Source organism: Gopherus evgoodei, chromosome 24 (assembly GCF_007399415.2).
Source record: "Gopherus evgoodei ecotype Sinaloan lineage chromosome 24, rGopEvg1_v1.p, whole genome shotgun sequence".
Classification (NCBI taxonomy): domain Eukaryota; kingdom Metazoa; phylum Chordata; order Testudines; family Testudinidae; genus Gopherus; species Gopherus evgoodei.
Window position 1 is genome coordinate 5,639,723 of NC_044345.1, and position 19,270 is coordinate 5,658,992.

The following is a 19,270-nucleotide window of genomic DNA, read 5'->3' on the forward strand; positions in this document are numbered from 1 at the left end:
GCCCGGTGAGTGGCAGCCCCGAGGCTACGCAGCCCCCTCCTCGGCTCAGTCGGGGCAGGCTACGGAGGCCGGCAGGCGGCGGCGATGATGATGGAGTCGGTGCGCGCCCAGCGGCTGCAGCCCGGGGTGGGGACGCTGCGCTCCCTGCGCCCCGGGGTGACCGGGGCCCCCGCGGCGGCAGCCTCGGCCCCTCCGCCCCCCGCTCCTCCCCCGCTGCCGGCGGCGCCCCCGGCGCTGGTGCTGCCGCCGCCTCCTCCGGGGCTGCCGGGCCCGGGGGCCTCGCCGGGCGGAGCGGGGCCCCCGGCCGTGCTGCGCGAGGCGGTGGAGGCGGTGGTGCGCAGCTTCGCCAAGCACACGCAGGGCTACGGCCGAGGTGAGTGAGGGGAACCGGGGTGGGGTGGGGTGGGGTGGGGGGGGCCCCGGTGCCCGCCACCCCAGCTCGGGTGGGCAGGGCCCCTGGCACGTAGCGCTGCCGCCGGGCTGCGTGAGGGGGCTGGGACCCCCAGCCCTGGGGGAGCTAAACCCCTTGTACACAGCGCTAGGGCCCGGCTGGGTGAGGGGGGGACTGTCCCCCTGCCCCGAGCACTGGGATCCCTAATAGCTCCCCACACGCACGTACAGAGGGGATCCCCAGTCCTATCACATGGATCAAGGAAGTGGATGGAGCCCCCCCACTGCAGAGCTGCCTTGTCCCTGGGTCTCGGCCCCCACAAGCAGTGTGACTGTTGAAGTGAGAAAGGGGAGCCAAGAGAGCCCCCCCCACTCCGCTGTCCCTTCAGAGTGGGGACTCCCTGTGCTTGGGGATAGAGTGAAGGTGAGGAAAGAGACCTGCTACTCCATCCTGACTTCTAACTGGGGGCTCCTGGCGCTGGAGATCCCCTTACACTTAGGGATGTATGTGGCAGAGGTGAACCAGCAGATTGGAAGTGACCAGAAGACATTGGTAATGTGTTTGCTCTTCTCTTATAATGTCTTTTTACAAAAAAACAAACCAAAAACCACACAACTTGTTTCACTGAACTTAGGGGTCACTAGTAAGGGACAGCTCTTTTGGCAAACAGCTGATCGTTCTGTTTCACCACCTGCAGTTGATAGTACTTTGCATCATGTCAGCTGCACTCTTCCCCCTGTTTGGTCCTTTGTTTTTGCCTGGGCTTTGCCTGGGTGCCCAGCCTGAGACACCTAAAAGGGCCTGTATTTCACACTGCACTGAGTCATCTGCTGTCTGAAAATCAAGTCCCTTTAATGTGTCTCAGTTTGGTCAATTGAAATCACTAGTTTTTGAAAACTTAGGCCTGGAAAAAATAGGTACATGTCACTTTAAGACTGGCCGGGGGGGCAGGAATGTTGAGAAAGGGGATTAGGTGTAGGCTCTAGAACAATTCTTTACTATGTTTGAAGATAGGTAGGTTTCAAACTCCTGGTGCTTCTGTAACTTGCTACGTAAATGTACGCCAGTTACTAATCTCCCTATCAGAGGAGTAAGGTTTTGTTTGACAGCTCTGTGTCTGTTAATGGTTGGGTCCTGAGAATGTGTATGAGACCTTTACTGTCTGGTTAGTGCCTGACAAAAGGCTCTTTCACACCCACAGGACAGCTATGATGGGTGTTTTGCTGGCCATACCGATGGTTTCCATTTTTCCCACCCCCACGCTTGCATTCTAAGTGACGGTATTTTCCGTGAGAGCCTGCTCAGCTTACCTGCAGCTACAGGCGATTCTTTTCACCACCACAGTGAGTGGAAGAAGTGACTAGCTGTATGTCTGCACTAAAGTGGGTTGCTGTGGGAGAGCTAACTACACCACACCCCAGCCTGAGGACGCCAAGTATTGCCTCAGATGCTCCCAATTCATATGAAAGCACTCCCAGGAAACCTCACAGCTGAGTCTCCTGCACATCCAACCTGATCCTCAAGAAATGTGGAAGCAGTAAAGATGATTCCACCTTTGTGCCAGTAAAATCTGAGGTTTAAGTATCCTTCTCCCTACCCATCTGGAGATGCTTTGCAACTGTTTTGAGTTCCCGAGTTCCGGTTATGGCGGCAGGTCCAGTAGATGCAGTTGTACACATCTTAACTGATAAATGCTTGGCAGACGTTATGTGAGTTGAATGCAATGGAACTGCTGCTATTCTGGCTCAGAAGCATTTCAGCACCATGTGGAATCACTTACTTTTCCTTATTTAATATGCGAGTCAGATGTGCTATCATATACACAATACAGGGACCAGGGTCTACGCGCTAAGGCAATAAACAATTGATATGACTGATGGCCAAAGCACTCTATATATGTATGAGTGGGCTACATCTCTTCGTGTCCTGGCTTTAAGTAACAAAGCTAAGTGGGAACTGCTGCTTTTCTACTGGTTAAGTTTTGAAAAAGGAGAAAAGCTTTTGCTCCATGTAGTACTCTGTAGATTCAGTGCATTTCTCTGGCTGGGGGGCATGTGCACTTGGCATTTCCCATTCCCCCATGGGTGATGGTCATAAATGCTGAAAAGGGATTTTGACTGGACCTCTTGCTGCCAGTGTCAGTGTTAGAGCTTGTTGACCCAGTGTCTGCTGTTCTCAAATGTGTTAAAATTCCTTTGGCTAAGTACTGGTGTCTTGTATGCAAGATGGAAGTTGATACATCATCTGCCTCGCAGCCCCTCTGTTCTGTCAAATCCTTTCTCAAATCCCAACAATCTTCTTCCTTTTTCATTTCAAGATGCTTGTATCTTCTCAACCCCAAGTGCTCTGCTTTCCTTCACATTCTCACTTATATGGTAAACTGTTCTGGGTGTGGGAACATGTCCTAAAGTTGTGAAGAGCCATGTATATACTCTATCACTATTAGTGCAATAGGATCTTAGGGCACTTTAAATATTAAAATAAACCTGGCAACCTGCTGGTGACATCCCTGGTTAGAGACAGGGAAACTGAGGCATAGATTGAAAACAACCCTCCAGGGTCCTACAGCAAGTCAGCAGCAAATATAACTGAGTTGTCCTAACATGATCCCTTGCACTAATCACGACACATCATTTCTGCACTAAATTAATGTACCATTTGATTCAGTTGGCCCTCTCTCTCAGTCAAGCAGTGTCTCAAATGACTACTTTTTCTATAGTATTCTGGCTGCCGCTAGGAGTCTTCAAAAAGCTGATCTTAATGATGCTTTCCACTGTCGAACCTAGTCATCAGACGTTGTGAGCGGGGCTGGGCCTGCTCATAAGTGTTAATATTTTAATGGAAAACTGGACAACTCAACATCTTCAGTTGTTTCTCTAAGGGTCACAGCCAAAATACGCATCCAACTTCTGGCTTGCAACACAGATGTTATTTTACATCCTCTTTGGATCAGAACCTCCAGTCATCACATCTTTCCTTGTGGCTTTTGATTTTTCCCGTCTGCCCACTTCTTCTCCTGTTAACTCACATGGCAGCAGCAGAACTCTGAATAGGGTGATCAGACAGGGTGAAAAATGAGAATGGGGTGGGGGGTAATAGGAGCCTATCTAAGAAAAAGACCCCAAAATCAGGACTATCCGTATAAAATCGGGACATCTGATCACCCTAACTTTGAACAATATGAATCCACCCATTTCAAGCACGGTCTCTTAGGGAGGATGGGGGTGAATCGGTGATGTGTTTTGAGAACTCTAGTCAGGCAGAGAGCTGAAGATTGCTACCCAGAACAAATACAAGATGGAAGTTGTCTCTCCCCCTCCTCCCCCAATCCGTATGCCACTGTAAACAAATGCGCTTGTCCGTCTGACTGGCTGAAAGATCACTCCGCTGGCTAAGCACTTATTACCTGATAAATATGCATGGTGGCGTGGCCTTCATAGCGCTGTTCAGCTGTAACTATGCTGAAAGGGAAAAGACAGATAGGAATATTCTCTGTGCATATTCAAGGAATACTATAAGCTCTGATACTATTTTTTTTTAAAGTCTTTTTTTCCATTCACAGCAACCAGGCTTGCCGAGTTTCTCTTGCAGTTTTTTCTTGAAAGTATCTTTGCCGAGTTCCAGTTACTTTTTTAACTCTCCCTTCTCTCTTTTTAAATCACCCCCATTCTCTGTTGGGCTGGAAGCACTGATTTCAGTCTGTGAGAGAGAACCTCTTGGATGCTCCTCAGCTGCCAAACCTAATGAACCAGTTGCTAACAAAGCACTCTGCAAAACAAATGAGCAGTGTGCAACATAGAAAGCAGCTTGTCTCACACTGAAAACTCAAGTCCCATGCACTGGCTAAACAGTGTCTCCTTGTTACCTCCTCTCAGGCGCTCAGCATCCAGTTTCTTGTCTTAACTAAATTAACAAACTTTTTATTGTTTTGAATGTTCCTAATAACAAGGGGGTGATTTCAGCCTTTTCATGATGCTTGAAGTGGCGTAATTTCAGTTTTTCATTTGCGAAGTTGCTGGTATTCAGTCATAGCTGCAAAGATTCAGTTGCCCTGTGCCAAATGGGGTGTCAAACTGTTTGTTGAATAAGGCATTGTCTCTGGCTCCCCATGGGAGATTATAGGCATGATTTATCTTGTCAGTAGAAAGGGAGTCTGCTTGCCCATGTTTGAATTCCATGCTCAGGCTGGTGTGCTGTCAGGGCTGGCCAGGAACCACATAGATTGTATATGTTTCCCTGTGACTCTCGGGTTTAAAACTGCCCCCATGTTGTGTATTTAAGGAAAAATCCATACTCCAAACTTGAAAGTGATCCAAGCCAAGTGCTCGTTATTAACTAACTCCCTGAAACACTGCATCTGAGGCAGGCGGGCAAAATGTTTTAGTAAGAAACTTTGGGTAACTATCCTGTTGGTTCCATTCTACAGGAAGCTAATGAAACTAATAACTTTAGAGGCAATAAGATAAAGTTAGTTCTCTTATCCTGAAAACTGCATGGCTGAAAACCTAAACTGTTACTCACAGCACAGTTTGTGGGCTAATAAAATGTTTAGCTGGACAGCTTGAAGTACCTAGCATGGTACTCTTTGTGTGTCACCAAACTGATCTTCCGTCTTGTCACATTCCCATGGGGGGATTTCTGTAACCAAGGGAGTCCTCTTGCTTGTTCTGTCTTTCTGTAAAAGAAACTGGAATAACTCTCTAGCAGGATTCCGCATGGAAGGGCCTAACTCTTCTTTCCAGTAGCATTTTTTGTGCACAAAATGTTGCTCTAATTCATTTTGTACATTGCTTCATTTCAAAGTGATAACTGAGGTTGGAGAAGGCCCAGAGAAGGGTAACGGAGATGGGTTAGGAGAGGATTTTCCTGCAGCTAGATTTCGCAAAACCTAGAATTATTTAGTGTAGAAAATAGCTTAGAGAGAATTTTCAGACTCAGGATTTTGATGGAAGCTGTGGGATCCCTGCAGTGGCAGGAGGAATTGCTCTAATGTTAAGGGCAGATAAATTTAGAACAAATAAAAGGAAATGCTTCTTCCCTCTCAGCACCTGAAATTCAGAGCTGCAGAGAATCCTGGATAATGTTGATGACTGTAATTCCTGTGCGTATGCAAAGATAAGAGTAATTGACTCTTATGGTCCTGGCCACAAGTTTATCACCACAGAAGGTAGGAAGCAATTTTTCTGCATTGTGCAGCCCTGCACAGTTAGTTGGGTGCGTAGTGGGATTTTTGCCTTCTCTGAAGCATTGGGGTATTGTCCTTAGGCAGAGGCAGGATATCTGCTTGAATCTAGTATGGCAAATGTTCTACTTGTTTAGGGAATATCTAGAAGACTGTTAAAGACTGGCTCTTATCCTGAAAGGACCATAATTGGCAAAGTAAGCCAGGGTTAAAGCTTTAGACTCTGGTTTCCTGACATGAATGGAAAAAAAACAACAAAACACGTCTACTAAAAATGATATTCCTTATTTTAGTGTGTGATTCTCCATTCAGTTATACCTCCTCCCATTCAGAAAGGCAGTCATGATTCTTAAATGAGGCCTCTCCATTCCCACCCAAATGTCAGTGGAATTAGGTAAGGATTGAATTGGGCAGCCCATGCCTTTTCTGAATGAGCCCTCTGTGCAGCTCCATAAAACAGTGACCACCTCAAACTGGACATGAAATGTCTGACTTAAGGGCAGGTGATTTCTTTTGGGCATCTTAGTTCTAGGGCAGGTCAGTCAGGTTGTTATTGGCTCTCATTAGCCCTGCCATCTGTTTCACAGTGCCACTTAAACACTGCAGAATCTTTTGTGGTCTTAAATGTCTGAAGAATCGCATCCAGTCCGATTCCTGACACTGACAGCCCAGCTAATTGGCCCAAGCAAGGGTCAAACACATCACTACCAATATAGATTGCCTTTAGGAAAAAGACATTGCTGATTTCTTCCTTATTAACTCAGATCTCTTCTTTAAAATACTCTTCCAAGAGCCTTTCGGTCTTCCTACCCTACCAGCTTTCTCTGAGAGGAAAATTTCACTAGCTAAAGCCTTGCCTTTTAACTCACTCACTCTATGTTTAGACTTTTGTGTCTCAAGATTAGAACCTGGGTCTAGAGGTGCTGAGCACGTACAATTCTGCTTGAAGTTGACCATTCTCAGAATTGGGCTGTTAGCTCCATGGGGAGGGACCCTGCTGTCATATTGGTACAGTTCAATGTGTGTTAATATGCAAGTGACTCTCCATTTCTGTAGACCAGCAATCGCAAGTGGGGAGCAGTAAAACCAGTTTCTCAGGCTTAGTTTCCTGCCCACAGTTTTTGTGGTATGAAAAGACCATTCCTTTCTCTGATATCCGTCCTTAACGTTTTTTCCCCTGACTTCTGTATCTTCAGTGAATGTTGTGGAAGCTCTTCAGGAGTTCTGGCAGATGAAGCAGTCACGTGGTGCTGATCTGAAAAACGGAGCCCTGGTGGTGTACGAGATGGTCCCTTCCAACAGCCCCCCTTATGTCTGCTATGTCACTTTGCCTGGGGGGAGCTGCTTTGGCAGCTTCCAGGTAGGACCACATGGCTACAGAGACTGGAGTGGCTCTAGCTACGGAGCTCGTTCTCTATAGAACTGACCGAGGGGAGTCTATCAATTCCCTCAAGTCCCCATTCTAATGGAATCGCTGTGGGGGGTGGGTGCTGGAGATTTTCTGGGAGCCCAAAACACAGAGGGATCCAGACCGATAGTAGAGGGATATATCCAACCCAACTTAGTTCTACATGGTAAGTGCAGTGGTTGTCTTTAGCTTGAGATTTGCTTTAGCTATGTTACCCCAGGATTCCATACTCCCTACACTCACTGCAGGGAATTAATAGGGATTCTGCAAATAGTGAGGTTGTATACATGGCATCTAAGGCAACTGGCAAGTGTTAGCATAACTGTTGTATAGCAATATTTGCCTTAAGTTAAATGCCTTATTCTGTACAGGGTTAAGTAGTTGAGTATGGTTACAGTGTGAATTCTAGAGACAATGAACTTCAGTAGAGTTTCAGTCCCTAATACAGCTCTGAATTCGACCCAGTGTCTCCTCCCAAGATGCTCAGAAAAGTTTGGCAGCAAAACTAATAAGGCTTGATCAATAGCCGCTGCCTTTCCTTTGTTGCAAAGGAAAAGGTCCAATCCAAATACTTAACCAGAAAGATTAAAGTCCAAAAATCACACAGGGTTCTGATTGCGTTTCGGATTCCTTTCCTGACGTGGCTTAAGGCAGGGTTATGTTCTAGTCTTGGTTTGAAGAAGGCATCCAAAAGAAACAATTCCAGCAGCTGAGCTGCCTCCCCATCCCGCAGCATAGCCCTCGTGTTTAGAGAAGGATGGCTTTGTTTTGGTTTTAAGACAATTAATTTTGTTGGCAATCCAGCTGGTGGTATTTCTATGTCCACATAGTATGTGCTGACTTCAGTTTCCAGTTTAACTTTTTGCATTCAGTATGGCTGGGCTTGCTGTGGTTTAAAACACACTCCTAATGACTTCAGGATGTCTGCGAAAATAGCTTTCCAGCACTCCACAAACACTGCCGCTAAACAGCCATTTCGTGTATGTGGGGAGAACTTTGGAGTGTGTCGGCCTCAACTGATCTCAGCCGTCTCTGCTTTCCTGTTCTGACGGTATGTACATCTGTCCCCAGTTCTGTCCGACCAAGGCTGAAGCCAGGAGGAGCGCTGCGAAGATTGCATTAATGAATTCTGTCTTTAACGAGCACCCCTCCCGGAGGATCACTGATGAGTTCATTGAGAAGAGTGTCTCGGAAGCCTTGGCATCTTTCAACGTAAGGGCTTTGAATGTCTTGACTGTCGTAGTTGATAGGGACAGACTGGTTGGAAAGTTTCATAAATCTATGGGAAGGGAAATTTCTTTTGCATCTGGAAACCCTTATGACAGGTTTTCCAGTGATTCTTGGAATGATACAGAAATACTAAAAATAAAAATAAACTGTTACTCTAATTCTTGTTTTCTCCCAAACTGTTGCCTTCCTGGATTCAAACTCCCTTCTCCAGCTGTCCTCTCAGCCTTGCACTTGGAGTTAAATCTGCACCCAGTTAGAGCAGCAGACTTACTTTGGACTGGTGTACTGGAGAGCACCTTTTAGCCCTTAATGTTTTCAGCATTCCCACTGTTGAGGGCCTGTTAACTCCAAACTTAATCTATTTCCAGGAGAAGCACTTCACGCCCTTTCCTACAATTCTGGCCAAGTTTCTTTTAAATATAAAAATGTGTCTCTTGTATAGAACTGCTTTTATTTGAGCTAAAATGAAAGACTGGCTTACTCAATGCCTGCCCATGTCTGGTACTACCAGTAACCCAAGAAAGATTGGCTTGATAGTCTCTTATTTTTCTTCTTCAGAAGATAAAGGTGAATAATAACTTGCTGGAGTATAGTGGGTTCCATGTAGTATTACTTGGAATGCCTGCAGGATGGGATTGTCAAAAGAGCCTAAGGGAACTAGGCACCAGCTCCATTGACTTTCAAGGTGATTTGTGCTCTGAATCCCATAGAGCTTTTGAAAATCTTTCCCTGATTCATGGTGATGGGGCTTGATGACAGAAAAGTGGAGCATGTGATTTAAAAACAGGAGCATTTTATTACATGGTGACTTCTCTGCCATAGATGTTACAATCAATGTAAGGTTGCCACCTATCTGGGATCCTGTGTACTTTTATAGGGATAGGCTCTGAAAAACAAGACTGACTAGGTCTGAAAGCATCAAAAAAGTTTCTCTAAGTGCATTGAGGGGGAGAGGAGGAAAATTGTTAGGGCTTTACAAGGCACTGCTCCTCCAAAATGTAACACATAACAGCTTGCTGTTTCAAAAAAGGGGTCTGACTTCCTGGTGCTCACTGGGCCTGGAGCAAGATAATTCCTTTCCATTACTGAGCCTGCAGTGTTCAAGCCTGATGAACTCTTGGGGTGTGGATCTTCTCTGATCAGCCTGTTATTGTGTGCAGCCTCATTATTTAAGCCAAGTGCATTACAAAGCCGTACCTGTTTAAATACTTGGTGGTAGGCATGTTAAACTTCCTAGTGCCAAAATTATACTTTGTCAGAATGAGTTTTTACTGTGCGTTCAGACAGCACCTAATGGAACCCAAACTACTCTGTGAACCTTGAAACAATCTTACAATCCTAAATGTTATGGAAAGATAGCATCTGCTCATAGAAATGTAGCGCTGGAAGGGACTTGGAAGTCAAATTCAGTCCCCTGTCTTGTGCTAAGAGCATGAAACAATTTGCAATGAAATCATGGTCAAAATTTGCATAGATCCTATGAGGCGACTGGCTAATATGCTATTCAACAAGTACAAGATACAACAGGCATGCACAATGTGACCTCTAAAACCTGTTACCTCATCAGGTACTGAAGCTAGGAAAATACTACAGAAGAACATAAGAATGGCTGTACTGGGTCAGATCAAAGGTCCATCTAGCCCAGTAACCTGTCTACCGACAGTGGCCAATGCCAGGTGCCCTAGAGGGAGTGAACCTAACACCTAACCTACTGCTGTATATCTCCTGGAAAGCTGGTATTGCTGGACTTCAGTGATGATCCTAGTGGTCCAAAAGACATTGAAATGGTCACTGGTCCCTCACACTAGATAAACATGAAGGCTTTTAAGAACTGGTTGGACAAACACCTGTTAGAGATGGTCTAGGTCTGCTTAATCCTGCCTCAGCACAAGGGAATGAAGTAAATGGCCTCTTGAGGTCTCTTCCAGCCCTACATTTCTATGATTCTTGAAAATATAAGCCCTCATAGTTCACACAGAAGTCTGTGGAAGTATGTATGAGGAAATCTGCCCTGAGCATCAGGTCACAGATACTACATTTTCTGGGTGTTCCAAGATTCCCTGCTCAAATCTCAGGTTTTGCATTGTCCACCTGAATCCAGTTAATTCCAGAGCACCTCTGAGTGCTCCTCATCTAGCTATGGTTGCTGTAAAGTATCATCATGTTTCTCCAAGATGGAGACAAGTCATTGGCTTTTGTCTTGTCCTGATCGCTTCAGTCCTGGGACGTCTCCTAGCAAGAGCACACTGTTTACTGAGAGCTGGAGGAGTTCAAAATCTCTCCCATGTTTGTAGAATCTGTGAAACATTCAAGGTGGTTAAAGTTTGCCTCCTCAAAGTACAAACAAAGTCTGTGGAGCCTGAAAATGTCTGACTAATAGCAGCAGAGCCATGTGGGAACACCGCTTAGCAGCGTGCCAGCTCTGTGGTTGCCTTGTTCTGTTTAGGGGTTGTAATTCTTTACTATTACTCATTGTTGCAGGGTAATCGAGAAGAAGCCGATAACCCGAACACTGGAATTGGTGCTTTCCGTTTCATGCTGGAATCCAACAAGGGAAAATCAATGTTAGAGTTTCAGGTACTATTCATAAGTTGATCCCCTGCTCCAGTCTTGATAAAAGTGTTTAAAAAAAAAAAAAATCTTCTAGTTACATCATTCAGTGCTACAGAAGGTACCAGGTCTGTGCATTCAGAAAGCATGTGCTGCTATGGCTTTTGTGATGCTATACCCTTAGTGCTAGATAGGAGCTCCAGCCACAGAATCCAGACCAGGATTTTTCAAGCCTTCCAAAGTTCAACGATACCTGGATTATGCAGTGTTCTGTTTTGGGCTCCCCTTTGATTAAAACAGCTCTTGACACGCTCACATAGACCAGTATTGTGGAAGGGGTTGTGCATGCTTCATGTGCAGTGCCTTCGGTATTGGAATATATTGGTAATGCAAGAAGCAACATGGTCTAGTGGTTAGAGGACTAGGAGTTCTGGGTTCTATTCCCAGCTCTTCCACTGATTTTCTGACCCACGTTGGGCAAGTCATTTCACCTGTTGTCATTTTCTCCTCTCTGAAGATAAATGGGCTAGCTATTTCCAATTCAAAGCACCTGAAGGTACTTGGATGAAAGGCACTATGTAAGTTTATAGAATTAGGCATACTGAAGTCTTGAAATCCTTGAGATCATCTTAGTGGATTACTTGGGGTACGTCTGAATTTGCAGATGTAATCTCCAGCTTGGGTAGATATGTGCGTGCTAGCTTTGATCGAGTCAGCATGCTAAGAATAGCAGTGTAGCCAATACGTCTGTTAGTCTATAAGGTGCCGCAGGACTCTTTGTCGCTTTTTACAGATCCAGACTAACATGGCTACCCCTCTGATAACATTGTAACCACAGTGGCACTGGTTGGTCAGGCTAGGTGCTCGAGTACGTATCTGGGGTCTTTATTGGGACTGTAGCTTGTCCCACTGTCGTGGCTACACTGCTGTGTGCTAGCTCAATCAGAGCTAGCGTAATGTACATCGCTTGAACTGGGAATTACATCTCCAGCTCCAGTGTAGACATCCCCTCATTTCAGTTACACCTTTAATCAATGTAGATGATGCTTTGGGAGCTGAGGCTTTTCTGGGGTTTATTCCTTGCCATTAGGAGGGAGGCTTGTGCAATGGCTTGAGCAGTGGGCTCACAGAATTGGGACTCTGTTCCCAATTGTGCATCTGACTTGCTGCCACATCTTTCTGCATGTTCTCTTCTCTGTTTGATGGGGCCATCTACCTCTCGAGTATTCTGAGGTTTAATTGTTTTTTCAAGATCCTTGGGGGGGGGAAGACCCTTTGAGATCCTTGGGGGGGGGAAAGACCCTTTGTGGAAGTACAGATATTACTATCACTGGAAACCTGAAACGGACTCTCCTCTCCCCCCCCCCCCCCAGTAGCTGATTTGTCTGGATTCAGGAATATGATTCTCAGAAGGGGAGAAATAGACCCTACTTTCAGTTGCCAGATGCTCAAAGGAGCTTGCAGCTTCATGCATGTAGGCAGGCGCCTTAAGCCCGTAACTTATTTTTTTATTTGGAACTCTCTGCTGTAGGCAGACTTTCCTGACACGGACTTTTTGCCCTGCTGGTCTCCCTTGAATGGTAACATTCTGTAGGCGGAGGATAAAAGTGTTTATATTAATAGCCCTGTTTACACAAACTGATGCCACATCCTGTCTAGTCCTCTGGCTGCATTGTCTGTGGGAAGCCTGACTTTCTGTGGGAGTTTATGGAATGGGGTTTGTGCGGCCATCAGAGAAATGTTTGCCTGGTTTCCATTACAACCAAGATCTGCACTATCACCAACCAGTGTCTGGTGCAATAGCTCCTGGGATAAAAATGGCATAGGAAAGCACCAACAGAGGATGTTACGGCACAAGAGGTATCATAAAGATTTAGCAGTCTGAAGGATCTTTCCCATCCCATCACTGGTAGTGGTCTTCTGTCTAGCTGTGCAAGGCATGGGCATTGCCCTGGGCTGGTAGATCAGCCTATACAATAACATCTGTCCTTTTTAAATAGTTGTTCCATGAATGGCCCTTTTCATCTCTCGGTACTGTAGGACTTTATCAGCATGGCCTCAGCTTTAAATAAGCCTGCTGTGATCACTAATCTATTTATATTGCAATAGTGCCCGGTCACTAGGGCCCGGTCAGTCTGGCGTCCACTGTGGTAGGACTGGACAAACCCATAACTCTGTTCCTGCCCTGGGAAGCTTATTGTCTAAGTAGCAGTAATGGCTTCTAACCTGTTTCACTCAAGGAGTTCAAAGCACTTCACAAACTTCCCGATGCTTCGGCTTCCTGTGAGGTGGTTAACTTATGGGTGAGGGAAAAGATCTAGAAAGATGAAGCCACTTGCCCAGGATTGCAGATAAGAGAATAGAACTGGTCTGTAAATGCCACATGGTGACCTGCAAATATAACCCTGGAGTCCTGGCTCCCAGTCGTCTGCTCTAACCACTAAGCCCTCCCTGCTGCGGGCTTAGTAACTCAATGGGCAACAATGTAAGTGGAAGGAAGGACTAATTCGCTCCTGTGTATCTTCCCCAGCTTAGCCTGTCTTTTAATCATAGTCCACACCTATTACCAGCCGTAGCCCTAGCACTTCTTAGCAGCTGATCTCTAAGCACTTTACGGAGGAGGTCAGTATCATTATCCTTATTTTAGAGGGGGAAACTGTGGCAGCAGGAGGCAAAGTGACTTGCTCAAGGTCACAGTAGGTCTCCTGTGTCCCAGTCCAGTGCCCTCCCCACTAGAGAACACTGCCTCCTGAGGGCTCTGTAGTACAGAAAGCAGGCTTTCAGCTGTATGCTAGAGAAGCATTTTGCCTGTGTACATTGCGGTCCCTCCCTTGATTCGCCAGTTCCTTCCGTTGACACTCTTGCCCTTCAAAGCTGACTGCCATTTCCCCTCGCAGGAGCTGATGACCGTCTTCCAGCTGTTGCATTGGAATGGCAGCCTCAAAGCCATGCGAGAGAGGCAGTGCTCACGGCAGGTAAGGCTGGCCTGGGCACTGGCTGAGTGCTGCTTTGGCAGCAGCACTGCAGGTGCCTAAGGGATTCTTGGACCTTTTGCTTCGGTGCTCATCCAGACCTGTCATTCATTTCCCATTGTGTGCAAGTGAGCCAGATGCTACTAACTAATGCGCGTGTTCTTAGTGACTCACCATTCATAAGCTCCCATCATATTTCTTCCTACTAGGAGGTGCTGGCTCACTATTCGCACCGTGCTCTGGATGACGATATAAGGAACCAGATGGCCATGGACTGGGTGAACAGGGAGCAGAGCACCCCAGGAGTCCTTTCCAGAGAGCTGTCCTCGACGGAGAGGGAGCTGGATGAAGCCCGACTAGCTGGGAAAGAGCTGCGTTTCCACAAGGAGAAGAAAGACATCCTGATGCTGGCGGCTGGCCAGCTGGGGAGCATGCACTCCTCCAACTGCTAGACTCTGCACGCAAACTGTTCAGCTTCTCCATGCCTACTAACAATTCCACATTGAAGGGATCTGTACAGTATCACTTAGGGCACATAGCTGCCTCTTTTTTCAGAGTCGTGGCCCATTTGCACATTTTTTTAAGAAGATGTTTTTAAAAGTTTCTGTACAGATTTTTACCCTTTAGTATTAGCCTTTAGATTACTTTTCAGCTTTCAATCTGCTAAAGAATTCCTTCGCTTTAAAAGTGCATTTAAAAAAAAAATGCAGCCTTTCAGTGTTAACGCTACTCTAAAGACCTTCGTTCAACCTAGGTACTCTACGGATGACCGTATTCAGTGGAAATGTAGCATTTCCCCAGGGAGATCGGGATTTGAAGAGATCCAGATGGCATGTTACGCAAAACTGCCTTTCCTTCTGCTTTTGCAGTCTGAGGGGTTTAGTCAAACCCCTCTTCTTTTTGAAAAGCACAGCACCTAGCAATATGTTCTGCTCCTTTGTACTAGTATTCATGCTCCAATGGAGAACACCTCAAAGCACATACATGGAGTTTCAGATCTGGGATTTTGATTTGCTCCATTATAGAAATATGGGGTCAGTCTGCAAAATTGCCATCTGCATCTGAGATCAGATTGAAAACTCCACGAAGTGTTACAGGATGGGAGGTTTAGATCTGTTTTTAGCTTCAATCTTTTCTCTCTTGTACAGAAAGAGAGTCAGCTGGCGACATATGTTCAAACTGCTTCCTTAATACCAAATTACAAGACTCTGGTGGTGTTTAAGGGATTGGCTTTGGTATTAAGGAATTGGGCTCAGCTTTTTAATTACGTCTGTACTAGAGAGAGCTCCCAGCCCTAAGAGCTCTGCAGTCCCCCTCTTGAATCCCCTTTGAACTTTCATGGGATTTGCCCCTAGCCCCGCAGGAGTGGATGAGCTTGGAATGCCATTCCCTAGGCTGACTAGTAAGTGGTGCTATGAAGATGCTCGACTTCTAGGAAAGTGTACTGTCCACTTCATAAGTTACTTAGTCTCACCTAGGCTGGGGATGCCAGAGTTCTGAGGCTATCCTACCACTTCTGGTGTCATGCTATTGTCTCCATGCTAGCAACCTGGCTTTGGGTTGCTTTTGAACACAATGTCGGACTAAACCTTTTTCAGGAAGACCTAATAAACACTTGCCAGATATTTAGAACTGGCTAACGGAAACATTGGGGGAACTGTTCCAGATGTAGCACCAAAGGCCCCGTGTTTACTACCTTGTTGACCAGAACTGTATTAACCTCTTGAAGCAGAACCTGGATCCAGCTGGTCCCCAGCAGTGGAAGGTCAGATCTGGATCCAAACCTTGTGGTTCAGCCTCAACTACACTTGGTTTCTTTTGACCAGCGTAGAGAGGTCTGAACCAAGTTATAAACAGGGCTGCACCTAGGCTATAGCACACTAACTTGTTTATAATATGGGTCAGATCCGTCTTGAGGATGCCAAGAACAGTCTCCCTACATGGTTTTACTCCCTAAAAGGTTTAGATTACCCATGCAAAATAGTAGGCTGCAGAGGGCTGCATTTAATCTCCACTTTGGAACTTGCTCTGTTTGTTATAGTGTTGCTTGAACAAAAGATTCCTGACATGTAAATTTATATCTGCACTATTTTTTTAAACTGATAGAGCCCTGCACTTAGTATAAATATTAGCCCTGTAGTACAAGTAGCTTAAAAGCATCCTTTCAAATACCCAGATGTGTCTGTCATTCAGATTATAGCAGAAAGGGGAAAAAATGCCAGCTGCAGAATAGCAGCACAAAAGGGAAATCCAATCTAGACAAAAACTGCATTCCCAACTCCTCTCTAGGGTCTGCTTATCCCAGGGATTGACACTGAGCTTTCCTAACAGGCTAGGCACTCAGTTGTGAACCGTTTCTTAGTTACCTAACTGCCCTAAGAAAGTTGAAAGAAATCTACGGGGGTTAGTCCATTTTGCCCAGGTAGAACCCTCATGGTCAGAAATAGTTTGTGGATGTCTATGTCATGGGCAGAAAAACTGCTGCTTTGTGGAGATGGGGGCAGTTGCGAGCACTGTTTTAATCAGGTCATATTTACTGAAGATGTAATCAAAGCACAACCATAGAACTGTTTGATTGTTGGCTTCTACACAGTTGTTTTGGGGGGGGGGGGGGGGTGGAGGCAGGGGAAGGAAGGAGTTAACACCTTGGGCACCCCTTACTTCTTCTTGGCCCTCAAATGATTCTAGTCCGCTAAATTCTCCTGTGCACACAGATGCCACTTCAATGCAAGCAGGTATTCATTGCTCTGGTTACAAAATGAAAACATCTCACTGCTTGCACCATGGAAAAATGGGAAGTCATTGCAGCCCAGCCCATCCAAGTCCCTGGATTTCTGATCTTTGTGCATCTCTGTGAAACATCTAATGGGCATTAGGGAGCCCATATTTCATATTTTGCTGTGGGGCCTTAGCCCAAACTTGCACTTTGATCAAAGATCCAGATCCATTTGGTTCTGCTGAGTTACAACTGAATATTAATGCTCAAAAAGCAAAATTGTAGCTTCTAATATTCTCAATAGAAAGTCATACTCTAGTGTTTCCCATTTATGGCAATAACTGATCTCTCAGATCATAACTACCAAACCTTTTTACCTTTTATCTAGTGACTTGTTGATTTTGTAAGCCTGCTGTGCAAGGCATTTATTTGAAAGGATGTGGGACTCTTTAATCTCGTATCCTGCTTGTGAGGGCTTGCTCGTGTCTGATTAGTTTTGTAAAGGAAAAGTTTACAGTATTGGGCTCTCTCCATTAATAGCAAAGTCTGAATCTATTTTTGTGGTGACATAAATGGCACAGGAATTGATGGAGTAGGAAGCCATGGTACAGAAAGTATCTGTCAGCTATGCCCACACTGTAATGGGACTAGTTTTAAGCTTGCTCGTAGCTCAGTCATCCAAGGCCGTTGTCATTTTAGACTCTTCCTTTACAAAGTAGGGGGAAAACTGATGTTTTGTAAAACAGCCACATGGTACATTTCCAGTACTGTTTGATTTGCAACATGTAGTGTGCAATGCAATAGATTTGCTTGTAATTCAGATGAGATGTCAATCACGACCTCTTGGCTTTTCCTCTAATCAGCACTGAAGAGGTAGGAGGCCTCAGGCAGTGGGGAAGAAGAGGGTAACAGTTGAGCACTTTGTGCAGTGTTTCATATTCTCAGTTCACTAGTGTAGTTCAGGTTAAATAGCCAGCTAGAGCACGACTCTTAGACAGTGCAGTCTAACAAAGCAATGATTTGCTGGTGCACAAAATAATCTTCCTCATAACACTTTAAAGCCTTTTCAGTGTATAATCCAGAAGAGCTGATGGGATCTCTTGTGGGATCTTGAGTCAAAGGCTGTTGTTTAAAAAAAAAAATAAAAAAAAAAATGTTCTACCACTTTGGGATCCTTGTGGATCTCTTCTCACGTTGGCTCTTGGTGTCTCACTAATTGAGACTAGTCTCTGAGGTCCCACTCTGAGAGCAGGAGCCTGCCACAGTTTGGGTATCTCCACAGAGATCACCTCTCAACTCCACTCCATCTTTCTAAGGAAGCCTCTTGCGGAGGATGTTTCAACTAGTGGCATGTGGATATTGAAGTAATGTTCTCACAGGAGGGAGATCAAGAAGCAACTGCGTTATTCTTAGGCCTTCTAATGTTGTATTCTAGTCCTAACAAGCCTATGTCTGATGGTTTTTATATGTATATATATTTTTATATGCCACCTTTTTACCTGACAGTATTAATGTTTAATGCATTTATAAACTTGATTTGTAAATGGCATTTTTAGTTCTTGTGTTCTTGTTTTTGTTTTTTTTCCAGATTGGTTTCTTGGTTTCCAGACCGTTACTAAGACGCTTAATCATTTCCTTTCTCTAGAAACAGCGCACAGTCTTAACTTTCTGCTGACATTTCCACTTGTGTGTAGCGTTAAAATAAATCATGTGACACTGACTTGTCTAAGGATCTAATCCTGCAGATGCTTAAGACCTTGAGCACCTTCAAATGAGAGAGGTGGCGTTCACAGCATTAGAACCTGAAGTGTGTATCTCCAGAAATGTTACTTCCAGTTTCTTCTTTATTTTAAGGCCATCTATATGTAAAATGCTACAGCGGCAGTGCTTCAGTGGACACTTATTACAACAATGAGAGGGGTACTCCCATTCTGTAGGTAATCCACTTCCCTGAGCGGCAGTAGCTAGGTTGATGGAAGAATTTTTCTGTCAACCTCCCGGTGTCTATACCAGGGGTTAGGCTGGCTTAACTGCATCACTCAGGGGTTTGGATTTTTCACACCCCTTACATGTAGTGATGCTGATCTAACTTTCCAGTACAGAGCAGCCCACAAATTTACTTTCTGAATAATGGACCAGATTGTACCCCTTTGGCAGAGCAAGGTGGCCGAATCCAGCCCTAACTGAGAATTAACCTGTCATGGGGATGTTCTCACTTAATCAGCTCTTGTGCTGACTGGCCACCACACTCCTTGTCCTGGTGTTGGTCAGGATGGAGTGCAGTTGCGTATAATCCATAAAGACCTCGGCTAATTGGCATAAATTAGAGCAGCCCCATAGCTGCTTGAATGTGTCAGTGGGCCAGAGCTGGCACAATTCCTCCATGAGACTCATAAGATGCTCCCTGAGTTGGACACCTTCCTCCCACATTGCTTGGTGCAGGGCAGAATCTGGACCTAGACCTCAGTTCATCCATGTTGGATTTTTTTTTTTTAAATTGGCTAATCTGAATTAGTGTTAACTCTACTGCTGACACAGGGTGGTGCTGCAGAAGTCACATTGCATTAGAAATTTCCTCACTTAGCCGAACATAGGCTGCGTTCCCTGTGACAGCTGAATAATCAAACTCTTCCCCTTCTGAAGTCTGGCACTTCAGCTTCCAGCAAGCACTGGAAACTTCTTAGGGCCTGTCTGCTCCTCATTTTGGTGCTAATTACAGATCTTTTCAAGATATATATATTTTTTTGCTTATGTGAGACCTTAATCATTCTCCACTAAAACCAGAAATGCTAACTCTACTCAATCATCAGCACAGTGTTAT

General features: G+C 45.3%; 1 protein-coding gene across 1 annotated transcript; it reads left to right on the top strand.

The window, feature by feature from the left end:
- Positions 1–75: 75 nt before the first annotated feature.
- LIX1L (limb and CNS expressed 1 like) lies at positions 76–17,998 on the top strand. The gene is made up of 6 exons (XM_030542051.1): positions 76–373; positions 6,770–6,933; positions 8,053–8,193; positions 10,693–10,788; positions 13,659–13,736; positions 13,943–17,998. Exons 1-6 carry the CDS (start codon positions 85–87, stop codon positions 14,183–14,185), a joined length of 1,011 nt encoding a protein of 336 aa, XP_030397911.1. The 5' UTR covers positions 76–84; the 3' UTR covers positions 14,186–17,998.
- The last annotated feature ends 1,272 nt before the right edge of the window (positions 17,999–19,270 follow it).

Coding starts and splice junctions, on each gene's coding strand:
- LIX1L (XM_030542051.1), top strand. CDS start 85: ATGATGATGGAGTCGGTGCGCGCCCAGCGGCTGCAGCCCGGGGTGGGG. Junction 374..6,769: donor CACGCAGGGCTACGGCCGAG/GTGAGTGAGGGG, acceptor CTGTATCTTCAG/TGAATGTTGTGGAAGCTCTT. Junction 10,789..13,658: donor AATCAATGTTAGAGTTTCAG/GTACTATTCATA, acceptor TTCCCCTCGCAG/GAGCTGATGACCGTCTTCCA.